At 49.3% G+C, this 27,830-nt stretch overlaps 1 protein-coding gene across 1 annotated transcript; it reads right to left on the bottom strand.

Moving 5' to 3' along the window:
• Positions 1-1,710: 1,710 nt before the first annotated feature.
• HOXB13 (homeobox B13) lies at positions 1,711-5,500 on the bottom strand (the record flags this gene model as incomplete). Its single annotated transcript, XM_080633267.1, has 4 exons — positions 1,711-2,128; positions 3,060-3,203; positions 3,743-4,001; positions 4,726-5,500. 4 exons carry the CDS (start codon positions 5,498-5,500, stop codon positions 1,711-1,713), a joined length of 1,596 nt encoding a protein of 531 aa, XP_080489393.1.
• Between the last annotated feature and the right edge of the window lie 22,330 nt (positions 5,501-27,830).

Here is a 27,830-nt window from a genome sequence, read left to right as displayed (position 1 = left end):
GTCCTGTAGCAAAAAAAAAAAAAGGTAACACTGATTCCGGTGGAAAATTAATTCTATTTTGCCTTTGTAACTCTTCTCATGGACAGAAAAGGCTTTTTCCTTGCAGGCTTGAGAGTAACGAATTTCACTTTACAATTTATTGGATGCAAGTACCATGAGGAGTTTTCCCGTGGTGTTTGCAGGTCTAAAAGGACACGGTGATGTGCAGCAGCACGCAAAAATAGCGTCTTCTTAGGGTTTGAAAACATAAAACCCATTTGAAAAGGAAAGAAGGGGTGAGAGGCAGAGCTCCCTTTTACATCGTATTTTAGTTTTGGGCTCAGATCAGGAAACAAATGGAGCGAGGACATAAAAAAGCTGTACCTTTAATTCGGCTGAAGGAGAAGCAGGGAAAGGAGGGAGCAGTCTGAGGTCCCTGTTAATGACATCCCGTCAAGATGCTTGTAAGCCCCAAGAATGTTTACAACGTGGGCTCAAGTTCAATGACAAAATCCTTTGAAGGGGAAAAGGAAAGGGGGTAAAAAAGCAGCAGCCCAAACACTTTGTGCGGTGGGCATGAACTTGAACAAAGGGAAGGAGTCAAAGGCTGGGAGAGGGGGGAGGCGTGAAGGAAGGGCTGTGAGAGGTGATCCCGCTGCTGCTGCCTTCTGCGGGTCTTAGGTGGATCCATGGTGCGTTTTGGTTTATTCTGGGGAGAGGAGAGGAAAGGAAAGGTTAGGAGAGGAGGGGAGATAAGAATGGGAAGGGGAGAGAAGGGAAAAGATTCCAATGTGGTTTGTGCCTCACCTCGAGGCACGGTGGCGAATGAAGGCGACTCTCCAAGGGGCTCTGTTTTAAACTCGATTTTCTTACATCACCAGGAACTCCCAGGGCCCATCTGCCCGAGCTTTGAGGCTGCTCTGCCCCAGGTTTTGGAGCCTCTCCGCGCCAAGTTTGAGGCTGCTCTGCCCTAAGTTTGGGGCTGCTCTGCCCCAGGATTGGGGCTGTTCTGCCCCAGGTTTTCTGAGTTTCAAGTTCAACGGCAAAGGGAGGGGGCGGGAGCCTTCACCTGGCCCAGCGGCCCCCGGCAGAGGCTCCTTCCCGGCGTTTTACGAGGATGTCGGGCCTTTCTCGCCCTTTGCTGAGGCCGCCGTGTAAAGGTTTTACAGCTCTCCCCGAGACTCTCCTCCCCTTCCCATCTGCATTTTCGTCTGTGGATTCGGGGCTGGAGCTGGGAAGAGGGGTTGGGGGCAGGGAAGGTGTCGTGTCTCCCAGTTTCAGCCCGGTTTCCCGTTGGGCATGGATCCTAACTGGGCTGGAGGTGTCTGGGGGTTTCCGGCCATTCCAGTGCGGGTTTGGGGACATCGGGGGAAGAGCTCCAGATGGGGGAAAATGAAAAGATGGGGAAAAGAAACATCATCTCACTTAAAGAATTAACCCTTAATGTGCCATAGAGGGCAGCTTCAGGAGGAGCATCCCTTTCCAAACCCATAAACAAGCCAGGTTTATTTTGAAGTTGATACTGGCCATGGGAGACCACAACCGTGTTTCTTTCCTTTTATTAAACTAGTTATTTTTCTTTGCGGGACACCCGAGGGGCTTCCTCCTGCCCGGTAAAGCCGCTTCTGTTCTATGGCCTCTACAGCCACACAGAAATCAGGGTGAGAAGGTTCATTGCTGGTAACACGGGGGAAGACAAGCAGGTTTAGAGCTTTTCATCTATCCCTTCCTTCAGGAAAACCAGGCGAACATCCCCAGCGCTTTCCAGCACCGGTGCCGCTGGCATTCCGGGCCGGGAATAGAGGAAATAAACCCTGATTGTTTCAAATCCGAGTGGTTCGGGGCAGAGGCCAGCGGTTCCCAACGCAACTCCGTGCTCGCACTCTTCCTTTCCTCCCCATTTTCCTCCTTTTTGGGGGGAGTTTTTGCTGCCTTCCAGCAGCCCCAATGACTCCTTCGGAAAAGGGGGGGGCCTGGATTTATTGCGTCTGCCTCACTGCCCCTGCTTACGTCACTGCTCGGAACGCTCAGCCCAAGCGCCATTGGCTGTTCCCCTCCCAGAGCTTCTGGCGTCATGCGTGACGTCACGCGGGGAGGGACGCTCTCCCGGGCTCGGAATAGCTGCACCCTGGGGTGCCATCGGCACCTCCTACAAAGCGCAGGGAGAAAATATCGGGGGAAGACGGGGAAAAACGGGAAAAAACGGGGGGGAAAAACGGGGAGAAAGCACCTGGCTTTTCTCCCCTCGCCCCAGTGGGAGCCAGAACCGGCCCAAGCCTAAAATACTCAATAAATACATCATTAAACTGGAACAAACCCACTATTTAAAATACTCATTACTTGGGACACGTTGCTGATGAAGGCTTCGGATTAAAATAAGAAAAGGCAGCAAAAACATAAAAGGCAATTTGTTTTGTTTGTGGAAAGGGTGGTTTGGAGTTTGTTCGCTTTTTTAGAGGCTTTTTGGGGTTTATGGGCACGTTTAACCACGCTGCTGCTGCTGCAGGGACTCTGCAAGCCAACACATCGCTGCCTTGAAACACAGAGATATTCAACAAAGAGATTTATTTGCGCTTCTCCGAAGCTGTAAATAACCCGAAAGAGCAGAGAAAAACTGTTTGAGTGTATTAACTTTTCACCCTATTTATTCCGTTGAAAAGGATGACGACGCTTCTCAATATTAACCAAGATCATTTAGTATTACACGGGGATTACTCAGCACATGCTACGACGCGTATAGCTATAATTCCGTATTAGTAGGAAAAGGGAAATGTGTGTACAAATACACGTATATCAGCACAAACGAAAGCGCGTAGGGAATTATACCGATTGCATTTACCTGTATCAAAATATAGGCACGAACATACATATAAGTGTGCATATGTACGTATGAAACACGTTTATATACACCTTGAGCTGAGTATATATTTATATCCGCACATCCGGCACTACATCGCATGGCTACGTGCATACCTTCGGGTATATCTAAATACACCAACACAAATATCGTCTATGAGAAAAGGTAAAATAATGCGTATTGCTAAATATGCGCATACCTATATGTATATTTTATATATAACCGCGCCAATCCCGCAGCACGCGCGTTCCTGGACGTGTCCCTGCGGGTACACAGATGTGGTGCCGCGTTTATGCGACCAATTCTGTTCGGATACGCACCCGCGCTGTGTTTATTCTCCTTTAGACGCGCATTTTGATACTTTTGCCTGGATTAAGGGGATTTTTGAAGCTCGTTTTCCGCGTTAAGTACGGCTTTTGATTGCTAACGACCAAATTCCCTGTGACCCCCGTTCTCATTCCCTGACAGCGCCGCTCCCGCCCCACGCAGGCGAGCCGGGAGTTGCGCTTTGGGGTTAATTCATGCAATTAGGCCAGTTTTTCCTTTTCTTTCTTTCAGTTTTTGATTTCTGAGGGTGCTGTTCAAACCAAAGCGGTGTCAGAGGGACGGAACACGATGGCAGCGGCGTTGTAAGGCAAGAGCAAACTGTACAGGGTCCTCTGCGTGCAAAGCGGGCGGGGATGGGGCGCCTTCCGCGGGCGCCCCACTTTCGGGGGTCCCCACCAGCCCCCCCGGGAGCAGGGGAAGCGGTGCCCAGCGCTCAGCGCTGCCCGGGCGGTGGGGGCGGCTCAGCCCTCCCCGGCTCTCCTCGCTCCAGCCAGTAACAGTGCCGTAGCCCCCCGCGGGGATGGCGGGTTGGGGGGCAGACGGGGACCCCTTCGTCGCTTGCGGTGTCCGCGTCCTCACGGGGTGCTGCTGCTGCTGCTGCTTTTGACTTTGGCGACGACTTTTTTCTCTTTCACCCGCCTGTTCTGGAACCAGATGGTGATCTGCCGCTCCGAGAGGTTGGTGGCGGCCGAGATCTTCCTCCTCTTGTCGCGGGTGATGAACTTGCTGCTCGCGTACTCCTTCTCCAGCTCCCGCAGCTGCCCTTTGCTGTACGGGACCCTCTTCTTGCGGCCCCGGCGGAAGGAGCAGCCGTCTGGGGGCAACTGCCCGGCGGAGTCTAAGCGTGGGGAGAGATGGGGCTGAGAAGGTAGGGGGGCCCGCGCACCCCGCACCCATCCTGCACCCACCCACCTCCCACCGCTTTTCCCTGCAAGCAGCACCCCCTCTCCCTGCCCCATTTCCTCCCTTCAGCCTCCTGACAGGGGTTATAGTTAAGTTAAATTATCCCTATTGGTATTTAAAGATTGCTTTTCTTCCCGAAATTTATTTATAACTTTGTTTTTCTTTTCGCGGAAAACTCCAGGTATTGGCAAAATACCGACGTGGGCGAGACCCGAGTAACACCCGCGGTTCCAGCCCAGCAGAGCCGTGGTGGTGGTCCCCCCGATCGTGGCCCTGCACGGTACGAGCTATGCACACCCCTTACCCCCTCTAAAGCAGGCCCATTCCGAGGTCTGCCCTGGCCCGCAGCGGCTGGGATCGTGTCTGGAGCCGGATAGAATCACCATCTGCACCCGGATAGTATCACTATCTCAACCCGGATAGTATCACCATCTGAACCCGGATAGTATCACCATCTGCCTCCCTGCTCGGAAGATGAGGAGCTGCAAAGGGCAGTGTTAATCTAAATGGTTATTTTGTGAACCCTATTTTGGGCTCCTTCCTAAGCGTTACCAGGCGGCAAGAGCAGCTCTCCAGAAGGTTATTTAAAGCCTTGGTCCCAATATCCCCCCCCACGATGGTTCCGCACCCCCCTCCCACCCCTCGCACAGGGTCGTTACCTGCAAAGGCTGATTTCAGGAGGTACCCGGCCTGCCCCTGCTCTTTGGGGCAGTACATTTGGCTGCTCCAGCCGCCTCCCAGAGCCCACGGCTGATGGTAACCGTCCACAGGCAGCAGAGTCTCATGCCGGGCCTCCCCCGGGCCGCCCAAACCCGGAACCACCGAGACGTCCAGGTAACCGGCGACGGGCTGGTACGGGGCCCCGTAGCCGGGGTAGAAGGCGAACTCAGCGGGGCGGCTCTGGAAGTCCTCGCCGCCTGCGGGGGTTTCCAGGTATTTATCACCGGGGAAAGGGGCCTGGGCCGGGCCGGCCTTGAGCGCGCTGCGGGCGACGCGGCAGGAGTAATACCCGCTGCCGAAGTATCCGTAGGGCAGCGGAGCGGCGGCGGCAGGGCCCGGCGGGGCGGGCGGCGGCGGGGCGGCGGCGGGGCACGGCTTGGGCGGCTCGGCCGGGCCCTCCGCCGGGTACCCAGGGTTCATCCCGGTGGGGGGCGAGGGGCCACCGAGGGCCGGGGCGGAAGGTGGCAGCAACCCCCTGCCCTGGCCGCCTGCGAAGCCGCCGGCTGCCAGGAGCCCCTCGAGGCCCGGGGGGTCGCGGGGCTCCGGGGGCTGCATTGGGGGCGGCGCGGGGGCCGGGGCATGGGGAGAGCCGGTTCGGCAGCACCCGGGCACTGCCCGAGGGGGGTCCCCGGATCTTTTTAAAAGGCTGCGAGCTGCCGAGAGCTGCCTTTCCCCGCCGGGCTGGCCTGACGCAACGGTGCAGGGCTGCCTCATTGGCTGCCGCGCGGGGGGAAAAGGACGGGGAAGGAGGGAAGAAAACCCAACCCCCCCCCAAACCCCTTCAGCCCCAATAAACCCCGGCTGCAGAAATTGCGAAAATACTTTTATTGCAATGGGAGGAGGAGAAGAGCTCCCCCCCCCCCCGCACGTGACAGGCGGGAACACGGGAGGCGGCCCTTGAGCTGCATCTGATGGCGTGAACGACATCTTGCACCCCCCCCAAAAAGGGGCAGAGATGGGGGGGGGTGCGAGGGGAAGGAGGGAAAAGAGACAGAGGATTACGAACGGGGCGGAGGAGCAGTCCCCAGCGAAAGAATCCGGGCTCAGATTAAACCCCCCTTTCTTTGCTTTCTTGCATTCTTTTCTATCCAGTGTGGCCCCATCTTCTCACACTGGTCCGGGGGCTTCCGCCCTTGGAAAAAGCCCGGTCAAGCCCTTGGACACCCCCCCCCTCCCTGCCTTTCTTTCGCCCCGGCCTCACTCTCTGCTGCTGCTCGGGGGCTTTATCCCACACTCATCGTCGCGCAGCCCCACTTGCAGCTGAAACCTGCATCCTTGGGGAGAGGGACAGGGCAGGGTCCTAAACCAAGGAGAGAGGGGAAAGGGGGTGATCGGCACCCCGAAAACATAACTGCAAAAGGGGGACACACACTCAAGCTGTTTGTGCACAGCTATTGCCATGTACGGCGCTGGCATGGCCGTGGGCCGTGTGTTCAGGTCAGTGTGTGTATCCTTGCTAAGCAGCATCCCAAAGGGAAAGAGGTTGGGAAAGGGAGGTGGGAAAATAATACACCACCTTTGGGATCCAGGAACACCGGGCAGGTGGAGGCACAGGCAGAGGGGACGGACAGACGAGGCGGTGAGAGGCTGTTTGGGACAAATGCACTGAGGCCTGTGCTGTGGGCATGCTAAGGGATTATTCAGGTACGCGGGTTTTCAATCGTGTATACATATGGTACAAACAGAGTCGTGTTTTTCGCCCCCTTTTCTCTCTGTTTTTCCCCCAACGTCCTTGTCCAAGGGAACGCTTTGCCTCCGAAGGCAGCCTGGGGTCGTGCTTTGCTTCCTTCGTGCAAAGAAGTGCGGAGATTTCTACCTTCTGATTATCAAACCGCAATAACAATTCTCCTTCTGCTATGTCTTTCGGGCACCAACGCGAAGACCTATCCGCCCCGAGGAGCCGCGACAGGGGTGACACTCGGGGACAGAAATCCCCATAGAAAAGAGGGGTTGGAAGTGATGATAAGCGGAGCTCGCCCAGGAGGGGAAAAACTCCGTTTCGCTGCGGGAGGAGCTGGCCCCAAAACCCCCTCTTCAGCTCCTTTCAGCCCCCGGGGCTCTGCTTTGGGCTGCGTCGGCGAGATCAGCCCCGAGCTCTCTCCCAGGGAAAGGAATAAAGGAATAAATCACATCACGAAGCTGCATCTTCTCTCCTCGGCCCTTCTCATCAGCTAAAAATCTCGGTGCCACCGAACTAGATGATTATTTATTTTCTGGAGGAAAAGAAGAAAACCCCAAATAATTCAATGTTTTAAATCCCTGTGTTTTCAGTCTTCACCTTTCCGATTTCAAGGCTTCTTGCTTCCCTTCCCGCAGTTTAACGACTGCACTCCCTCTTTGATGCCCTTTTGATTCTCCTGCCCTCTTCCCATTTGCTACTTCGAGCGCTGGGGCTCGGCGGCCGCGACGGGCGGCCCTTGTTTGCCGACGGGGCCGCCGCTCCCCTGCATCTCACCCCGCTTCCCCCACGGAAAGGTCGGGCTCGATCCGGAGGTCAAGGCCAAGTTGAAAGTTAAGAGCCTGTTGACTTCGGGGCTTCGCTGTGACCGTCGGGGCAGCTCCGGCCTCACAGAGCCCCCGCAGCCGCGGGGAGAGCTCGGGCTTCACAGAGAAGCTCCCGGATGGAGCTGAACGGGATCCGCGGACAGAGAGACTTGCTGCTGACATTCCCGGTAGTTTATGTCACTTCATTTCCTTTTATTCATCTATAAATGTATATATATATTTATCCAAACGGGGAGAAAAGCAAGAGGAGGAGCGGTATCCACCGGCGCTCACGAACACCCCGACAAAACAGAGGACGGAACAACCGATTTATGGAAACACGGGTTTATTCCGTTTCGCCCGAAGGCAGCCGCCGGAATCGGGCCCCGCAGGAGCAGCGTTGGGGACTGGGGGGACATAATTCACCTTTTTCATCCCACAAAATCAAAACCCGCTCTGCGCTTGGGCTGGTTTATTCAGAGGCATTCCCGAATTCCGAGATTCCAGCGTACCTCGTGCTTTTCAGACCGCGCTTCCCTTCAGTTCAGCTTCTTGATGCACGAAATTTCGAGCAGGCTTTTTCTTTTTGCTGTGGAAATCGTTTAAAGTGCGATTTCCAAGCTGATATCAGGATTTCCGTTCTCTGACACTTTAACAGGGAATATTTTAGGGTAATACTTCAGGTCACAATAAAGGGAGAGGAACTGGGTTATTTTAAAAGGGTAAAACCTGTTTTCTTTTACCAATTCCTCTTTCGATGTTGGGGCTTAAAATGATCAAATGCTCTTATCAGTTCGCAACGATTCTTTTATTATATTCTCTATAGGACCCATTTAACATTTATCCCATCTGGAATGGAAAAAAGCTGCGGAAAAACTTCTTCACTTCTTCGCCTGTGATTTTTTTAAGCAATTGAATTCGAGGCTGAGGTTACAAAATACAAGGAGAAAAAAAAAGCCACCCTCAAAACCCGACCCAAACCCCGAAGCAGTTTGAAGAGGGGGGAAAAGAAAGAATTGGAACTACTTAAAGACTTAACGTTTGGAAATAATCAATTGTTGGAAAATTGAATTCTGGGTCTGGACGGGAGCCCAGCGCTTTGGTTGCTGATTGTGGCAATATTTCTGGGAAGAAAAAATCAAATAAAGGCCAACATTTTGATCTTTTCTTTCTTTGCTTTTCTATTCCCTTCACCGCCGGCCCCTCCTTTCCCACCCCACCGGCATCCCCGGAAGATGAAGGTGCGAATATTTCTCTCCCTGATGCCTGGAGGGCCAGAATCTGAACTTTTACAGTGCGTTTCTCGTGGATCCTTTGAACAGATCAGCTGGCATGGGAACAGAGAGCGTGGCCTGACTTCTCTTTGCTCTTTTTATCCCCGCTCTGTGCTGAAGCCCTGGCGCCGCAATCACTGTAGTGCACTTCTGATGCCCCCTCGCTTTTTGGGGGGTGAAACGTGCGGTGATTTCAAACCCGGGGTGTTTTGTTTGACCCGGTTCTCGCCCACCCTGCACCTTCCAGGTTTCCTCTCTCTTCCCCAGGCTTGGCTGGAGGCTCCTTCCTCGCCTTTCATTTCCTTTCTGAGCAGCCGGGAGGGCCGAGCTCCACCGCGGGTGGCTGCTGTGCTGCTCCCGGGCTGTCCAACGTGGAACCCCCCGGCTGGGTCTCTACCTTCTGTTCACCAAAATGGAAAACGACATTTCGGAGCCACGGCAGCTCCCCAAAGGCTGCAGCCGCTGGTGCCCTCTGCTCCCAGCCCCAAATCCCCTCCATGAGCCCCCTTCCCACCTCCTCCTGCATCGTCCCCTCCAGCCCCAGCCTCCTCCAGCCCGAGCGCCTGGTTAGGGAGGCTGAAACGTGTCATTTCACTCTATATGCACCGTGCACTGTGCCTGTTCATCCCATCCATCCCACCCAGGGGGAGCAGCCCTTTTGCCTGAGCATGTCTGCTTATAGGCGCCGAGCCCAGCAGTGTGCACCCATCACTGCACGCACCAGGATCTGCCCCTGTGTTCCCCAAGTTCCTGCTCAGCCAAAGCAATTTATTTCAGCTGCTGTGGGAGAAAAGGGGAGTTGCTTTGTGCTTGGCTTTTAAGCCCTGGTTCTGATGTTTAATTCCTTAGGAGAGAGACATTGGGATCCTTTGCTCTTCCCTGTTGTTCCTTCCTCCACTCATGGAAGCCTGAAGCCGGGTGCGGGTCATGCAGGCAGTGAGAGGGGGAATATCTTAGCCACATACATGGAGGGGCCACATTTTGGGTGAAATCAGGAGGATTTGAGGCCTGTACTCAAAAGTGCACTCTGCAGAAGGTGAATCTGGTGGTACCTGGGAAAGCTTGGAGGTGGGAACCAGAAAAGTCAACTTCCTTCATAGTATAAAGTTATAGGTGAGCCCCTACTCCAGCACAGCTCTGCTGCTCTCCAGGGGTTTTTGCTCTTTTCTGATCTCTGGTAGATCAGCCCCAGGGCAGGAATTCAAACACAAGGACTTCATGTTTTGGACTCAGCCACTGAAGGGGTGATCACCATCGAGGATCAGGACCTGTCACCTGGCACAACTCACGCCCTGTGCTCAGGGAAGCCTCGGGTCACAAATCATAGCAAGACAAGAGATGGCTGCTCCTAGTTCCAGGCTGGGCATGGAGGTGCTCAAGCCAGCAGGATGATACTGAGGTCCACAGGCCAGTGGGGACCACTGCAATATGGAATTATGCCTCGTGCTGCTCATGGCAAAACCTCCCCAGGCCCTTGGGGATCAGAGGTTTCAGAGCATGTAAAACACTGGGGATCTGAACCTGCTCGGGGCAGCCACACAGAGGAGGAATTGGGGAAGTGCCCCATGGAGGTGCTTGGGGTGCAGCAGCGCTGCTTTTCTGGCTGAATCCTGTGTGTTTCCCACCTGCACTACAGGGAGAGATCTGTGTGCATCTAAAAGCTGGCCAAGTGCTTCATTCATGGTGCCCAGAGAGGCTGTGTCTGCCCCATCCCTGGCAGTGTTCAAGGCCAGGTTGGACACAGGGGCTTGGAGCAAGCTGCTGTAGTGGAAGGTGTCCCTGCCCGTGGCAGGGGTTGGAGCTGGATGAGTTTTAAGGTCCCTTCCAGGCTGGGATTCTATGATTCTGGGATTCTATGATTCATGGATTCAGGGTTCTCCCACCTTCTACCTCCTGAGCCTGGTGGTGGACCCATAATGCCTAAAAAGGGTTACCTGATGGCGCAGGCTGAGCTTTGCATTATCCAGGCAGAGCAGAGACCACAGCAAGTTTGTTGGGACACTTTGGGATGAACACATTGCCTGGACCGTACTACAGCCACTGCGAGAGGATCCGTGCATTGCCCTCGCCGCTGCTGCTGCTGCCATTGCCAGTGCCTGGGGAGGTCTCTCCTGCCCCCCTCTGCCCACTGCGTTGTGGCTGAGGATGATTCCCAGCGAGGACAGGAGGATGCAGCGTGGGAAGGCATCGAGCATCACACCCAGCCCAGCCCAGAGCTCCGCTGTGCCCTGGGCTGCAGCGTCGTGGGGGATAGGGAGAGACATCCCCATCCTGGTGGAGTTTAATGGGATTTTACACATTGCTGCTTCTTCCATAGTTCAAGGGATGAGAGTGGGGTCTTCTCCCAGTGTCCCCCCCAAGTCTGAGATCCCAGCATAAGGTGGGAATAGCGATGGGGAAGGACTGAGACCAGCGGGTGCCGGGGGGGCAGCAGGGATGAGGGGTCCAAAGGTCGCTCTTTCTCCCCCCTCCACCCCTTTCCTTATTGCAGGGGCGGCGGCCGGGGCCGCCCGAGGCCGAGGCGGGTGGGGAGGAAGGCGGGAGGAAAGGAGGAGGCCTTGGGGGGGGGGCACGCAGCCGCCTCCCGCCTCCCTTCCCGGGCTGCAAGCGGGGCTCGGGGGGCTCCGGGGACCTGAGCAGCTTTTTACTCTTAAATGGAAACCGAAGTCCTCCAAATCCAGCTATTTCCTGGCATTTCCAAGGCTAAATCCGCAGCTTCCCCAGCGCCACGTTCCCGGCGGCCAGGACTGATGCCGAGTTAATTTGGTTTGGGAATAAATGTGTTGCTGGGACTCAATTGAAAGCCCAAACGTTACTTGCCAGAATGGTGGAGACAATAGCGCCAAGTATTAGTGGATGGGTGAGTGAATTGTTTGCTTTCAAGCAGTGCCAGACTACATCAAGTCCCACGCGTGAATACCGTGGCGCGATCGTTGCTTCACAACAGGGCTCGAATGCTTTGTAGAGACAAAATTCCGCCCTTTTCCCAAGGGCAGAGCACAGGGAAGAGCCCATCACCCTGGTCCGACGTTCGTGATGGCTTTTCCTCCCCCCGATTCCTTCCGAAGGGGGGGGTTTGGGACTCCTGCCCCCCGGTTTTGGGGGTTCTCGGGCACTTCGGGCTGTTTATACCCGGGGAAGCCGGACCAGAGCTCGGCTCGGGGTGGCGATGCCGAGAAGCGCGTTAGGAGGTGAAGGAATCACAGCGGCGAAGTTGGCGGCAATGGCAGTTAAAGGACAGTGAAACTGTCCCTGCCTACACGTCTGGTCAGGACGCTGCGAACTCAGCTCCTGCCGACACCAGCCCTGAGCCTTTTCCACTCGTTTTCCCTAAAACCCTAGGGAGTTCCTTGTATTTTCTGCTCACCGCTGCGGTTCAGGCGAGCTGCGCTGCGAACCCATCGGGGCTGGTGCCGCGGCCAGGTCTTTGTAGGCTTTTATTTTAACTTCTTTTGCACCAAACCCCTTCTTAACTCGGTGCTGGATCAGCTCATCCCGGTCCTGAGACGTTCCCCCCCTCCCCAAGAATCCTCCCCCGGTACTTGCTGGTTTTCCCGGTGCTCGGAACACGGAGCTTCCCGCAGGGGAACCCACAGCACACAGAGATACAGTAATTAAACCCCTCGTCCATAATAATTAATACATGATACATAATTATACTAATGAAGATCCAATTGTACTCAAGACCCGACACCCATTTGAGAGCTTCCCTCAACTGAAGTGCATTTATCAACGTTATATTAAGAAGTGTCTGAATAAATGCGAACATAAATAATGTAGTATCGTTAATATTGATACAGTAACAAGTATATTGATAAGAATCGTGCTATTAATGAGTTATACATATTATAATATGAATGCCTTCTATGTATAATAATACTCGATAACAAAACATCCCCCCAACGATCTTTTTATCCCGTTCCTTCACCCTCATACTAATATATAGATACACAGGAGCATGTGGGGAGACGCAGCCGGGGCAGCCCCACGTTTTACTCAAGTCCCAAATGCACATTTTCCCTGTTGGGGTTCAGACGGCAAACGGGAAAAGCTTCTTTCTGTTCCTTCCCGTAGTTTATTGCGACGGTCAAACTCAAACAAGCAGAACTCAAAACCTGAGTGCTGAAATAACGCCGTGGAAGGAGAAGTAATCCTAAAATTGGTGAAGACTTTTTTAAGCTTAATGTTTCTTTTTTACCAAATTACCCAATTCACAAGGCGAGTTTGGGGGGGGAAGGGGAGGTTTTCTCTTCCTTCCTCTCTGTAATATTCCAGCGTTCCCTGGGTTTTTAGCTGTCCCGTGATGGTTTTTCCTCCCCCAGGCTTTGGGGGTGCGCAGCAGGGGCTGCCACCTCTCTCCTCGTTGGGGGACAAAAGGATCGAGCTCCCACCGGCGAAGGCAACTGCTTTGCTCCACATGAATTATCCAGGTTACTAAAGATGAGCCCAAGCTGCCGGTGTCCTCAGGGTGCCTCAGAAGGTGCCCATGCAGCCATTAACACGAGTTTGCTTTGGGAATGGCTTGGCCAGGACCACATCCACGGTTGAATCTTGGGTTACCTCGGTTTCATTTTCTTCTCTTTTTCTTCTTCCCGTCAAACAGGGGCCAGATCCTCGGGGCCGCTTGGAAAAACTCCAGTCTTTCCCCTTTGAATCATTCCTGTCCTGATAAAGCATTCATGGGGAAATGGAATATTGCCTCTTTCAGCAACCTTTCCCAGCCCGATTTATACCTTTTCACATCCTAATTTCCAGGCAATCTCCAGAGCTTCTTGTCCTCCATCAGGGAGAATCAATTTTCCTTCTTAAATATCAATCAGGATGTAAAAAATTAAGGAGATAAGAGCACAAACATCAATTACAAAATAAAATGGTCACGATGTTAGGAAAGTCTTATGCAAACCAGACATTGTTTCTACCGTTTCCTTCTATCTGCACCTGAGTTACGTAAGTTATTCCCACTAACATTGCTCTTACCCAGAGACACTTCTCTTGTCTCTTCCGGTGAAGACTTATGCGCTGTTTGCAGTTCTCTACAGATCACGGTTCCTTGCTGCTGATCAATGTAGTTGAGGAATAACTCACATTTCCAAAAGGGAAAAAAGCTTCACAGTGGCAGGGGTACTCCCTGCTGCACTAGAAAGTCCTTCAGAAAGCACTTTTAGTCATTCCCTTTGACAAACATGCTTTCCACACTGTCCAGACCAGTTTCCCGGTAGCACAAGAGGCAGACGTGTGCACACATGCACACCCACACAGCAGGAGCCTGTACCTGGCCACTCATTCTCTTCCCATTCCCAAGATAATCTTGACTTTTCACTACCTGTGCCCACATTCACGTGGAGAGGCAGATCTGGGTTCTCCCTCCTTGCACAGCATGTACACCACATCGCAGCACTTCCCAAGCACCCGTCTGACAGATGCTTCACAGTTAATGTTGCCTTTCCACTGTCGTTATGTACAACTTCTCCCGCTGACTTGTCACATTCTGTAAGACATCAGGCAGTGCCAGATCGTTTTGATGAATGCCAGGACCAATAAATGCTGCTGGCTGGTCCTCGGTGGCTGTGAGCAATGTTACCACCCAGGTGACTCAATGGGATCCTTTATTTCTGTGCCCAAGCCCCACTGGTTAGAAGCAGAGGGTGTGACATAGCCATCAATGGCTTCATATTTTCCATTCATTACTCGACACGTCAGAAACTATTGGTTGTTGCTTAAGAGATTAAGAAGTAACTATTGTTCTCTCATGGCTGTAATCATCCCTTCTCTTGAGCTTCCCCTTTTACACTGCTGGTAGAGAAGACATTTTCTGCAGACCAAAAGGGCTGGGATCCTTTCTAAAGGTAGAGGGGGTTTATCACGGATATTGTAAGAAAACTGCATTGGATCCCCCTCATCCCTACACTTCCTGGGGATAATAACCTCTTTGGGCTCTGCTGCATGGAAGGAAATCTTGAAGAGTTTGAACAGGAAGGAGTCAGAGCACTCAACAAGCTATGTCCCTCCTTGTCTCTGCTGGAATATAAATCTTCAGATATATGTTGTAATGAAAGAAGTCACCCCTTATGCACTGGAACTAATTAGATCCCAATCACATGTTCCCAACAGAGGGGATGTGCCTTGGGAGCAGTGCAGCTCCTCCATGCACACCAGCAGAAACTTGCACCTTCCTACACTGGCACTGGTAGCTGTAATTTGAGGCCACTGAGAGATACTGAGCATGTGTTTTGGCTCCTGACCTGAGTTAAGCCTCTGTTATTCTGTTTTTGCTCCTGTTGTTACTTGTAGTGAAGCTGGGATCTGTATATCCTGCTGCTGTACTCACATTTCTGTTGGCTACATGGGGATATATCCTGGGAGCCCTGCCCTAATCCTGCAGCAGGTTGTCCACAGCACTTGGACTACAAGCTTCTGGCTACAATAAAGCTGATGTTCACCTGTGGGGTAGAGGAGGAGTAAAGTCATCAGTTTATCTTGGGCAGAACTGTTCTCCAAGAAAGGGGCTCTTGGAGCTTAACCCAAAAGGACCCAAGCACCCCCAAAGCACCATTTCTTTTGGGAAAGCAGGAAACATGGAAGCTGAGGCTTGTGCCACTAGCTCTTCAGATGGAGCTATCAGAGGACAAATATCTACATCATCTAAAAAGCAATCTGAACAGAAACCGATGCAATTTTCACATGCAGATAAACCCTTTAATCTAATTTTGCATAATTGTATTGTTGCAAAGGGATTATACACTATTGAAAGTACAGATATCCTCACGCCTCCATCATTTCTCAGAGCCTTTAGCTGACAGTATTGCTGTATGTAATAATTATAGCTCGTGATCATCTTACTTTGCCCAGCTGTTATTGATACAACTCATCAGCCAGACGTTGTTCTAAAAACATACTACTAATAAATGCCACTGGAACCTGCGTGCATACAAAATATGACAGAGTGAAAAATAATAAACCCGCTACAGTGAATGAGCAGAACAAAGCAACAGTCACAGAGAGCGAGATCTGAAAGCCTCTGAGGCAGAGACATTTACTGCAATTGCTTCCAAAATGACACAGTTCCAAGGAGGCAGAACAAAGGAGGTTTGGGTTATTCCAGCAAGGAGCCAATTTATACCAGGGAAATCAAGGACATGGTGGTTGATATTCTTACACAATAGTGTATCTTGGCCGTATTTGCTGTTCATGCCTCCCCAGCTCAAGTGGCACCAGAGGAGGGGTGAGAACATCTCTGTGCTTTATAACAGATGAAGCCACCAGCCTGTTCTTGAAAAGACCATCCCCACAGAAACACCCTTTTCCTGGCTTTCCTGTAATTTCTCTCGGCAAGCTCCCATTTCACAGGAGTTAAAATGACAAAATGGCATCAGGTTCCTTCTTCTGCCAACCTGACTTCCAAGTGGGAAGTGTGAGAAGCCTGCACTGTCCTGCTCTTCCCCTGGATGAGCAGTAGGGAATTGTCACAGGTACAAGTGCAGGTACTGTAAAACACTTCCTCCCAGCCAAATGAAGTGAGGATGGCTGAACCTGTACTTGCCCTTAGCTGAAGGGCAGTGTCAACCCTTCATTTTCTTTTTGATTAACCCTCAGATTAAGTAATTTAAAGGGAAGGAAAGTGATTCTGCTGAATGACACTAATTTCAGTCTGATTCATTTTACAGCGTTATAAAAACAATTATGTGCCTGGCACCCTCCAGAACATTGAGCACTGCTCGATAACCACCAGATCTACTGAGATGAAACTGATACAGCTTGTTAGAGCATAAACTGATTGAAAATGTGCTTTGCAGCCAGACCAAGCGGACAGTGCCTTATATTGGTTTTTGGTAATGAGAGCTTGGTTGGTTTTCCTCAACTGAAATAAAAGGGTGCAGTTGCTGTAGTCACTTTGGATCAGATTTTTAAAGGAGTCTCATTTTCATTTGGCAATTTAGTTGGACTAATCTGATTTTTCAGCAGGATTAACAGTCTGTGGGATTAGGTTTTAGGGGCTTTCAAAGCCCTAAACCTCTGTTAACAGTTTGGGACAGATTTTTAAGTATTTGGCAATGATGCAGAAGCCAGAATTAACCTGCTTCCATTTAAGCTATTAAATAGAAAGTGCATTCTCAGTGCAGTTGCTCCCATGGATATCCCATCCTGTCCTAACTCCCTCGTTAGGGCCACACACAGAGCATTGAAGAACTTCCAAAACCTGAAATTTATTGCTTTGCTGTTTCATGACTACAGGTACAAATCCAGCTATTTTAATACCTAAACTATATCACAATTAAAACCCCAAAAGGAAAGAATTAGTTCTGTATCCTTTTCTTTTTCCACATTGCCACAGGACAATGAAGAACTGTACAGCTCAGCAGCTTCCTTTCGGAGACATAGATCCTCTTTTATTGCAATTCTGCTATTGAAATAGATGATGTAGAAAAATAATAGCGCAATGAAATCCACTTTTCAGAATTAAAAGGCAAGAGGTGATGGATGGCTTGAATATATCTGACAGCAGCATGGAGGTTCACTGTCCACTGGGAGGTGGTCAGAACAAGGCTGCAGAAAGGGATGATATGGGGTCTTACGCTTTATCCTGAAGACCTGAAGGCCCTAAAGGTTGGCTTTGATGTTGGTTCCAAGCCTGTGCCACGAACAGCTGGAGCAGGAGCCAAAACCAAGCTGCCGAAATGACTTACTCCATGTTGGAGAGAAGAAGATTTGATTCTGTTCCTTGGTCTGTGGGTTATAGAGGAAGTTCCAGAGAGGTCCAGTGACACAGATTATCATCTGTGCTGACTAGCAACAAGCTTGGCACCTCAGTTTCCCTATCCACAATACTGCTGCTATAACCATATTCTCCCAGTCCATAGTGATGTTTTGTACAGTGTTTCTAACATGCCACGTTTCATTTCTCTATGTATGTTTGGTTCCAGAAATGAGGGATGAAGGATAAAAGAAAGAGGTACTACCTGCCTTGACTGCTGCCCCTCAACCTTTCATTATTGTGCTGAATGGGTGCTTCTCCTTTCTCCTCAATTATTCTTCCAGTATTTAGGTCTCTGGAAAACCTGGAATTTCTCCCTCCACCTGCAAGCAGATCTCCTTTCAGCTCAGAGATCCTTCTGCCTTTCACTCTGTGGGTATCCTGCAGTAGCGAGTCTCTGCACTGAGAACCCAGACCCTGGAAAAAGAGCAAGGAGGCAATTCCTGACCCCTTCCCAGACTCAAATCATTCTCTCGCTGTGGCCTGATTAACTGCATGTCGGGTTAGTTTCCAGTGATGCACACTGTACTGTATTTTTACATAGGAAGAGTTTTGGAGCACGAAGCTTAGTTTCTACCAAAACTTCTATTAAAATCTATGAAAAGATTAATGTTTTATTGATGTTCCGCATTGGAGTTACCTTCTTTAACACAGACACATCTGTCTCAGAAGGGGAAATAGCTTGTATCAGGAGCTGATTCAAAATCAGATTGATGGCATGGACTAAATTCATCCTTGGTGCAACATGCTGAGGTAGGTGAAACAAAGAGCATCAGCTTAGTCTGTAACAAAACTGGCTACTGTTAAAAATGAGCTAGACTCAGTGAGGATGAGACACTGGTTACCTTTTAATTTTGTTTCATATTGTTGTTCTGCTGGGACAGAGCTTTTCATCCCTTCCTCGCTGCCCATTGCCCACCTTCCCACAGTGACTGCCCCCTCTGCCCTTCAATGATGGAGTAGTGGCTGTAGCACATCTGGAAAGTGCTTTGGTTAAAAAAACAAAACAGCAGCATTTTCCTAACGTAATTCCACAGGTGAAGTCCAAACTATGAGTGCTGAACACTGAACCAGCACAGTTAAGTGGTACGGTCTGGACACAAGGATGCAGATCAGGCAGAATGAGGAACTGAACTGTTTTTGTACTATTGCTGGTAGAGAAAACCTGAAGCAACAGCCTCAAATACTGCAGTTTTTGAGGTAGATGCTCCGAGTCCCTACTGGAGGGGTATAGTGCCTCCTTAACTACAATTTTGTTAATGCATAGTATATAAATGTGCATTTTCTGAAATGGAGCTTGGAAAGGAAACCACCTCATTCAATGAAGCAATTTGTCAGACACATAGAGTCTTTTTGCCTCTAATCAGATGAAAACTAAGCCAAGGAAGGGCATATCTGTGCAGAGCTGAGAGTTCTTTTAACAGGGTTAAGTGCAAAATTAATGACTCTCGATGGAGGAATATAAACAAGGAGCCCTGCCAAACCCCCAGACTTACAAGATCACAGTTGGTGTTCCTCTTTTTAGCCTCTTCCTTTCAGTCCTTTACTCTTCAAGAGCCTGAGAAGCCAGACTTTGCTATACCACAGTAATAGATTTCTATTTCTGCTCTTTACAGTCTTATGGAGAGTCATAAATGTACAGGTTTGTTTCACATATATCTTGCCCTGTGAAGAGAAAATGTTCAAGATGTGGTGCCAGCACTCAGCTGGTCAGCTGAGGTTCAGTACGGAGAACTTTTGCCCACTGTAAGGTAGCAGAACAGTTACCTGCTTTGGAAGCACACTGAAACCTTCCAAGGGAAGAAAGCCCACCCTTCCTCACCAGCTTGTGATGCTCCTCCCACAAATACTGTTAAACCTGGGCTTGGGACTGCAGAACAACTTGGCAAACAGATCCTGAAAACCCTCTGCCTGGCAGTAGATTTATCCTGGATTGTCTCCAGTAACAACACGATGGCCAAAGCATAAGCTAGGACCTTCCTTGTCAAGGTTTTCCCTTCTATCAAGTCAATGTATCATTTCTGAGACAGTTATCATAAGCTGAATATTGCTGATTAATCATCTAGCACACAAAGCCAATCGATCCCCCTCTTTGCAGTGCTCAATCCTTCATTCTTAAATCACTTTAAAATTCAAATTAGGAATCTTTTGCTCTTTCAATGCTTTGCCTTTACATCTATAAATGGGATACTGAGGATAAAATGCTGAGTCAGAGGAAGAAAAAAAATCACCTGGTGACTAACTCACATCTCTCCTTAGGACAGGGGGAAGTCAAATCTCTCAGGTGATGGAGCCCACTGAAAGGCCCCATTTTTCACTAAATGTGACTTACTCCTGGCTGGTTAGCAGCTACTATTTGTAGAATACTTCTGGAAGGTGAGAGGTCTTGGACAGACAGATATTACCACCTGCTTCCTCCTCTTTCTTTGTCTTCGCATTTATTTGTATCTTCCAGTGTTTATAACTTAGGACACATTATGTTTCTTTTCATCAAGTTAACTAGTATGCTGCTGCCATAAGCTATTTAATATTTTCATAAGGAGAGCAAGTGTTTAGAGGGCTGGAATTGAAAAACAGGAAAAATACTGTGAATCTAGTCCCTTGAGTGTTTTCTACTTGCTAATCTGACTCTTATCTGTTGCAGGGTGATGACCACATACTGCATGATCTCTTGGGTAATTTCAAGCACCCAAACTTGCTGAGAGTTGAACTGTGTTTGTATTGTGTGGCTCCAGGAAATGCTACAGGAGGAACTGTGAGCGCAGTTTATCCCTTTGCATGGGATCTTTTGCAGAAAGCAGAGCCCACTAATGGGGCTCTGTGTCTGGCCCCGCTGCCTTTATTACTAGGGCTGCTAAGAAACAACTGAGAGACCTTCCTCGAAGATCCCTCACCTATCTGCCTCAAAGTGCATATAAACTGAATTGCCACACAACTGGATGTATTGAACACAGTCTGGATGGTGTATTAGGAAGTTAAATAAACCTTACAGAGATGTGTGAAGCAAGGTCAGGGGATGCACTAGGTTTGATCCCAGTATCTAAGGTCGGAGGTAACACAGGAAATCCTGAGTTTTGCTTCTGGTTTTAACACAATTTGTGTTAAAAACAAGTCACTTAAGCTGGAAAAATGGCCTTTTTCTCTGCTTGTTCTTGTTAGAGTTGTGCCAGTGCTTTTTGTATATACTGCGAAGAGGGAAACAAGTAACACAGGTTGAAATTATAGCCTCAGGTTGAATGCAGAATTGATACCAAGCTTGTATGTGCTGGGAGTAGTAGAGGAGGAACTGGGATTAACTCGCTGTGCTCTGAGAAATACAGTCTGCCCCTTCCGTTACCAAGTAACTCCCACCGAGGGTGATGGATAACTCCAAAATGCTTCTGGGTGCACGGAACTGGAGTGAGGTGGCTGCCAAAGCGAGGACTCCTGCAGGCAGCGCTCCCCGCCTGTGTCCGGCAGCACGATCACCGTTTCTCACCGATTCAGTGTAGTCTGTCCCCCTCTGCCGGCCACCCATCAGCCGCCCAGCTCCGGGAGCCCTGTCGAGAACCAGAACACAAAAGTGGTGGTAAAAAAGAGCCTGATGATAGCAACCCACAGGCTGAAAACCCCCCTCAACAGACCAGTTTATCCATGATCATGCTGCAGGATCGAGGAGAGATTTATCAGGGTCCTCAAGCAACTGGGGCTTGGATTTGTGATTCAGGATAACATCAAACCTGCATATTTCAAAGTGAGCATTACCCTGGTGTAATGGGGGAGCAGATGTGATTGTTATGTTTCATAATAGCATGTGCTGTTATCCCCAATTTGATAATAACATCTGCTATAAGCAGCCACATCTGGCTGGTATCACAGCCACATCTCTGCTCACAGCTGGTTCAGGGTTCAGGGTGTCCTGGAACGGGAGGAATACTGGAACCTTTGATAACAAATCTAACCGAACTGGTGTATTTCTACCCTAATATTACAACTGGTCAATCTGCCTACAGCTTCTTTATATCATTATAACTGTGTTTGTGCCTGGAAACTTCTATTGCTCAATTACTGCATTAGAGCAATCCCATTTCATAGCATGAGAAAGGATTTAGGAAGCAAAGTGTAAAGAAAAAAAGGCCATTTAAGATCAAGCCCAACTGTTAACCCAGCACTGCCAAGGCCACCACTAACCCATGTTCCCAAGCCCTTCAGGGATGGTGACTCCATTTCTGCTCTGGGCAGCCTTTTCCTGCGCTTGACTCATGGATCATCTCATAAGAGTTGTTGCCTTGCACAATTACAGCACTACAACTGGTTTATTTACAAGAAAATAAGATATAAGAAATACTGCAAGAGAAATGCTTGCCATGGGAAAATATGTGTCTAAGTAAACTACCGTAAAACTGCCTATCAGGGCTGACAAAGATAACAAATACAGTGAGGATGTTGGGTTGTTACAGCATGATGAGCTAAGATTACAGGCAAAGTTTGGAGAGTGGTAACATCTTGTTAGACAAATCAGTGCCCTTAGGAAAAGCAGGCAAGCATTTCATCTCAAGACAAAAACTGAAATGCATGCTGCTGAGCTGGAGCACAAACTTCCTTCTGTGGAGTTTTCTTCCCAGTTTTGGTGTCCAGCTTTGTTTCTCATCTGAGTTTCTTCAGTTGATTTATTCAACAACAAGACAGGCAGCGCTTTGGGGAAACACAAAGAAATGCTTTGAAATACATCGAACCCATGAAGATGCACAAGGAAAGGTAAATACCATCCCCTCTGGGAGTAGCTCAGAAATGTTCTCTCCTTTTACCTCTTACTTCCAATGTCTTTTTCTCTGGCAGAATTAACTCTGTTCTTGTTAATGGAATAATTTGTCAGATGCATGCATACATTACCCTGTAAATGAATGAACAAGATGCAGGGTGAGAAAGGTATTAGCCTCCTCCCTTCTTCTCTACATGATCCTGGTCACACTGCCTAATGTACAAAGCATCTTAATTAAGCACAGAAGATTTAATGGCACTAAATATGATCAGCCCTATACTGATCCCATTACTTTAAAGAACCCAATAAATGAGGCTCAACAGTTTCAATTTCACTTCACTGCAATCTCATCAGCATTCCAATTCCATCACTTCTGAGAAATCAGCAGTTTCAATGGAAGATAACCCTCTTTCCCAGTCAGGCCCCATTCTACAACCACTTATTAGGAGAGCTAATTCTGTGTTGAAATGATTCAGAACTGCATACCAGAACCTTTGCCAGCCACCAGCTAAGCCACCACTTCTTTTCAGAAAGAAGTAAACCAAAATATCTTAGCACTTAGGCCTTTTCCCCTTCCAAGATTCCTCTTTCTTATAACAATCTTTTTGCCACAATAAAGCTTCATGAAAAACAGTACCAGAGTAATACATAAAGTTAATTAGGTATGTATTTATAGAAGCACTAACTGTGCCAAAACTTGCATGCAGCACTGATCTGGATAATATAACACATGGTGCATTCTACTAGAGAATCTGCTCAAATATTTCACGCATAATTGTATTTATGGCACTCAGATACTAGGAAGATGAATGACTGGTATTTATGAAGTGCTTAGGGATTCTCGAGAGAAAGATGCTTTGGACAGTGGAACCATTAGGATTTCTCTCTATCTCTGGTTGCTGTGTATTGAACTGTCATTAACTTCTGCTAATAGGCGTGTTTACTTACCAAGCTATTGTGCAAAAGGTCAGAGGATGCTGAAGTAGCAAAATGTGGAAGGTCCTCAGTAGCCCTCAGCATAGACAAACATCCTTGGAGGGTCACGGGATGTCACCAGCACATAAATCCCCAGATCAAACTTACATCTACCAAGAATAAAAGGCTGGAAAAGAGAACATGAAGCCAGTTTGCTTCTAAACTTGCTTGAAACACGTGAACAACACCGGTAACTCATTAATAGCTATAGCAAAGGTGACAAGCCTAGCTGAGGTCCCTGCTGAACTCCTTTCTATGATAGATCTACTTCTGCCACAGTCTTATCTGGGGCTGAGCTGGGAAAGATACTGTAAATGTCTCATTCTGGGGTGTGTGTTCCTAACACTGATCAAACTATAGCCTGGGTCTGCACTACACCAAGTAGTGACAGGTTCTCCACTTCATTTACAGCTGTAGCTGGTCTCTGTACAGCCCAGTGAGTGTTTGAAGTGAACTTCAAGTGTAAATGTTTGAAGAAATGAAACATTAACAACAGAAAAGGAGCCTGTGGGTCAGTTCGCCCAATATCCCACTGAAGAGGAGCTCATTTCCTACCTTTCTTTTCTCCAAGCCAGAGGCTCCCTTCCACCTCTTATATTTTTTTCAGTTATTCATAGACTTTCATTCTTTCCTTGGAACATTCCCTAAAAAATAACAAAGAGGACAAAAGGAAAGTCAAACAAATTTAGCCCATAAAATATAGTGTGTCCAAAGGTCAACAATAAACCAAAGTAAATCATGGTTTTGCTCCTCAAATTATTGGAAGTCCAAGCAACTGGAAGCTTATTGAAGTTTTTATATTAGACTTCATCAGGGATGTTACTTCAAAGTGTCAATCAAAGCCACTTTGGTGAGACTCTTGTTTGGAATAGGACAATAGGGCTTAATGGGACTCATGAAAAATGAGTATCTTTTAATGTGCTTGTTCATTGAGGAGCAATAAAGTTTTCCTTCTTCCGTTCATTCATCCTGAATGCCCTGAATTCTTGTCAAGGTGATTCTGTCTCAAAATATTACAAGTCATTTCTGAACACGAGTTTACAGAATAACATGTAAAGTAGACATTTTTCTTTTGTCAGCAATTAATTCTTTTGACAGCGAAGAATCTGAAGCAAATGACCAGTGAATGCTATTTCTGGCTGAGTGACCACATCAGGGCAAGGCTAAACTGGATATTAAAGCACCAGCTCAGTGACAAAGCAGCGATCTTGAAACGAGGAATGGGGGGATTACCCTTGAGATGTAGAGCTGGCACATCCCATCCTGCCCAGGCTTCATGTCCTTCCCAGCTTGGGTGGTGAAGATGCCTGTGCCCTGACAGCCAGAGGCCAGTTTACAGAGGCAAGTCTTGTGTTTCCTTGATCAGTTACTGGGCTACAAACTGTCCTAATGATGAGGAGGGAAATGGCACAGAGGGACACTACAATAGTTATGAAAGAATTGCATTAAAATTGCTTTCTAGTGTAGATTTCCTAGGCGTAGGTTTCCAAACTACTTCAACAACCGTGCAAAAGTGTAACTGGGACAGCAAACAGAATATTGTAAGATTAATTTCCTTCAGTCCTCTGTACTTAGAAAAGCTTTAAATGATAATTGCTTTTTTTTCTCCGATTTCTTTTCCAGCACTAACTTCAACCAGAGAAAACTATTTGCTTTCCTCTAGCCCAGCAGATTAATCTTTGCCTAGAATTCAGAAGAGGCTTTTAAGATGCTGAAAGTTGGCCCCTTTGGGCATGCAAATCATACAATTTGAATCTAACAGGCAAAAAATAATCGTGCCAAGAAGAAAGTCAGGCTTTAAAGGAAGGGCTTAGTCTGCAGCAAGACACCAAGAAAGAAGTTCGATTCTTCTGGGAAGAGCTCTATCACTCTGCTTCTGTTTCTAGCCAGCAAATACTTCCTATAGGTCTCACTGCTTCCAGGGAAGTGTCTGATTTTCCAGGAAAAGAAGTCCAGGGAGAAAAATAAAAGCACCATAAACAAATATTTGCTTGCACCTTTTTGATTCCAAAAGAACAATAAAGGGATCATCACACCCATACAGCCCACTCATAAGCACTTGATTATTTCCCATTGCCAATAACCGATCTGTTGATGCTGTACTCACTCTGTTCACTCCTGTCTCTTGCTCCTCAGAAGCTCACAGCTCCATGTACTGCATCACAGGGCAACAGCAGCTCAAGAGAATGAAGCTTTGTAATTTCCACGTCTCTGGGCTCAGAGGGAGACGTGGAATCGCCATTCCATTAGGCCTTGGCCATCAATTGCTCCCTGGATGGATTATTTACAAATGGCCTGCTGTAGATGATAATCTGGACAATTAGTCATAACAGACCACCACATAAACCCAGGAGTGCTTACTGTTTCAGAAGCTTCACAGCAGCCAGAAATAACTGCAAGAACAAACAGTCCCATTGATAGCTCTGAGGAGTGGTGGAAAACAACGATTCCTGGAGTGCAGCTCTGAATAATGCTTTATTTGGACTGGAGCCACTTGGATTTTGCTTCGTGTTCCTCTCTCAAGGCATGAATCCAGAAAACACTGGCAAGAGCTCACAGGCATATTAAGTTTTGACTTCTTGCCTAACTTCAGTCATTATGAGAGAAATATGTCTGATGATCACAAGCTACTGCTTCACAAAGATTAAACATCAGGCCTAGCACACGCTTGCAAAGAGCAAGTGTTACAACAATGGGGACACTCCAGGGCCAATAAAGCAGTGCTCTGGCTAAGGGCTGGTTGCATACTCTGCATCAGCGGGGGAATTCCAGGCCGGGCAGCCAAATGTGAGCAAAACACAATGCGTGGACACTAAACCTTTTGATTTCAAACAACTCAAGTGATAGCTGAAGTGATGCTGCACAAATATATATTTATTAGTCATTTAGGCATCAGCTCCACCTTAATTCCTTTGGCTTCGCCATCCAAGGGACACCAGGAACACCCCGTTCTGTGCCGGGAGCAGACTCCACACAACCTGACGGACCCACCTGCGGCTGCAGCGCCACTTTTGAGGCACTTTCCCAAGGTTTCACCCTGCGCTTCTCACACAGGACGTGGCAGGAGACTCGCCAGGCTGGAGCCGCCATCCCCTCCCACAACCACAGACCTGCAACAACGGGAGCTCGCACCCGGCAGGGCTGGGGTGCACCCACACAAGGCGGAGGCATCCGCAGGGACGGACACCGAGACGCGGCACCATCCCTACCCGGTCCCAACAGCCGCTGAGGCGGCGCCCAAAGCATAGCGCCCTGCGACCAAGCGGCTAACGAGAGCAGACCCCATCCAACCCCGCCCTCTGATTGGGCAAAGCGACCGCTTAGGCCCCGCCCCTCTATTAAGATCTTGCCGCTCCATTGGGCCAAGAGGCCTGAAGAGTCTCTGATTGGGTAACAACAGCAAAGGAGGGGGGAGTTATTGCTACGGCAACAAGAAGACGCGTTAGTGCCACGCGCGTGCGCCGCAGTTGCGCATGAGCATTCCCGCGCTTCCGCGCCTCCTCTCCCGCCCCCAAATTAACGGTCTGCTAACGGCCGCGCCCCGGCAATGGGGGCGTGGCCTGTTTTGAACAGCCCCAGCCAATCACAGCTGCGAGGACTGGGTGATTTGCATATTCATGAGGGCTGCGCGAGGGCGCCTGGGAGGCGACTTTGGGGCGCTCTGAGGTGAGGCGGGGTTTGGTGCTGCAGCCCCCGCCCCAGCGGAAAGCTCGCACTCCCTATCCGCAGCGGTCCCGTGTGGAGCCGGGCAGCACCAAATTGGGGTTTGGGGGCAGCAGGAAAAAGGGTGTGAGACCCAGAGCAGAGTTCTTGGTAGGGCCAAATGTGATCCCGCAACAGCGATGGGAGCTCCCCATCAGGATTCCATCTGAGGCAGCAGCGCTTGTTAGATCAATGAGGTCTTAGAGCAGCTCCAGTGCCTGAAGGGGCTTCAGGAAACCTGGAGGGGGCTTTGGACAAGGGCCTGTAGGGACAGGCCAAGGGGAATGGCTTTAACCTGCCAGAGGGGAGACTGAGATGAGCTCTTAGGCAGAAGCTCTTCCCTATGAGGGTGCTGAGGCGCTGGCCCAGCGTGCCCAGAGAAGCTGTGGCTGCCCCATCCCTGGCAGTGTTCAAGGCCAGGTTGGACACAGGGGCTTGGAGCAAGCTGCTCCAGTGGAAGGGGTCCCAGGCCGCGGCAGGGGTTGGAACTGGAGGAGCTTTAAGATCTCTTCATCCCAAACCAGTCCAGGGCTCTATGACCCGAGCTCTGGGCTAACAGCAATGCACAGATCCTAGCACAACCTTGTCTTAAACCTGTACAACATCACAACACTAATCCAACCTGAATAATAACACAAGGAAATGACCAGCTCTGGGAAGCTGAAATGAGCCTCCCAGGTCTTCGGGTGCTGCTCACACAATGGGCAGTGCCATTTACATCCAGGGTCCGCAACAGTTGTAGGGATTCAGTTCCTGCTGCCATGGAAACAGACCGCGGCGGCGAGCAATGGAGCAGGTTGGTGGAAGCTAATTGTTCAACACACACACAAAAGCTTGGATCCCCTTTGCTTTTTGTGATGGTGGGTCCTTTAAAGTAACCTGCTCCATTCCCATGGCAGCCAGCAGCAGATTTACTAGCATTCATTTTCCATTTCACAATCCCGATCCGTGCCAGAAGGTTAAGGGGTTGCCAACGTTTTCCATAGAATTAAAGATCCAGGGAGAGCCTCAGATTTATTTGAGCAATCTGTAGTGTACTTATTGCAATGCATTCAAGTGATGTACAGGGAGATACAGCTTCGGCATTAAAGCGGCTTATTTTTCTCTTCTGCTGCT

This window comes from Psittacula echo, assembly GCF_963264785.1.
Source record: "Psittacula echo genome assembly, chromosome: 23".
Classification (NCBI taxonomy): domain Eukaryota; kingdom Metazoa; phylum Chordata; class Aves; order Psittaciformes; family Psittacidae; genus Psittacula; species Psittacula echo.
This window is presented reverse-complemented; position numbering and strand designations above follow the sequence as displayed.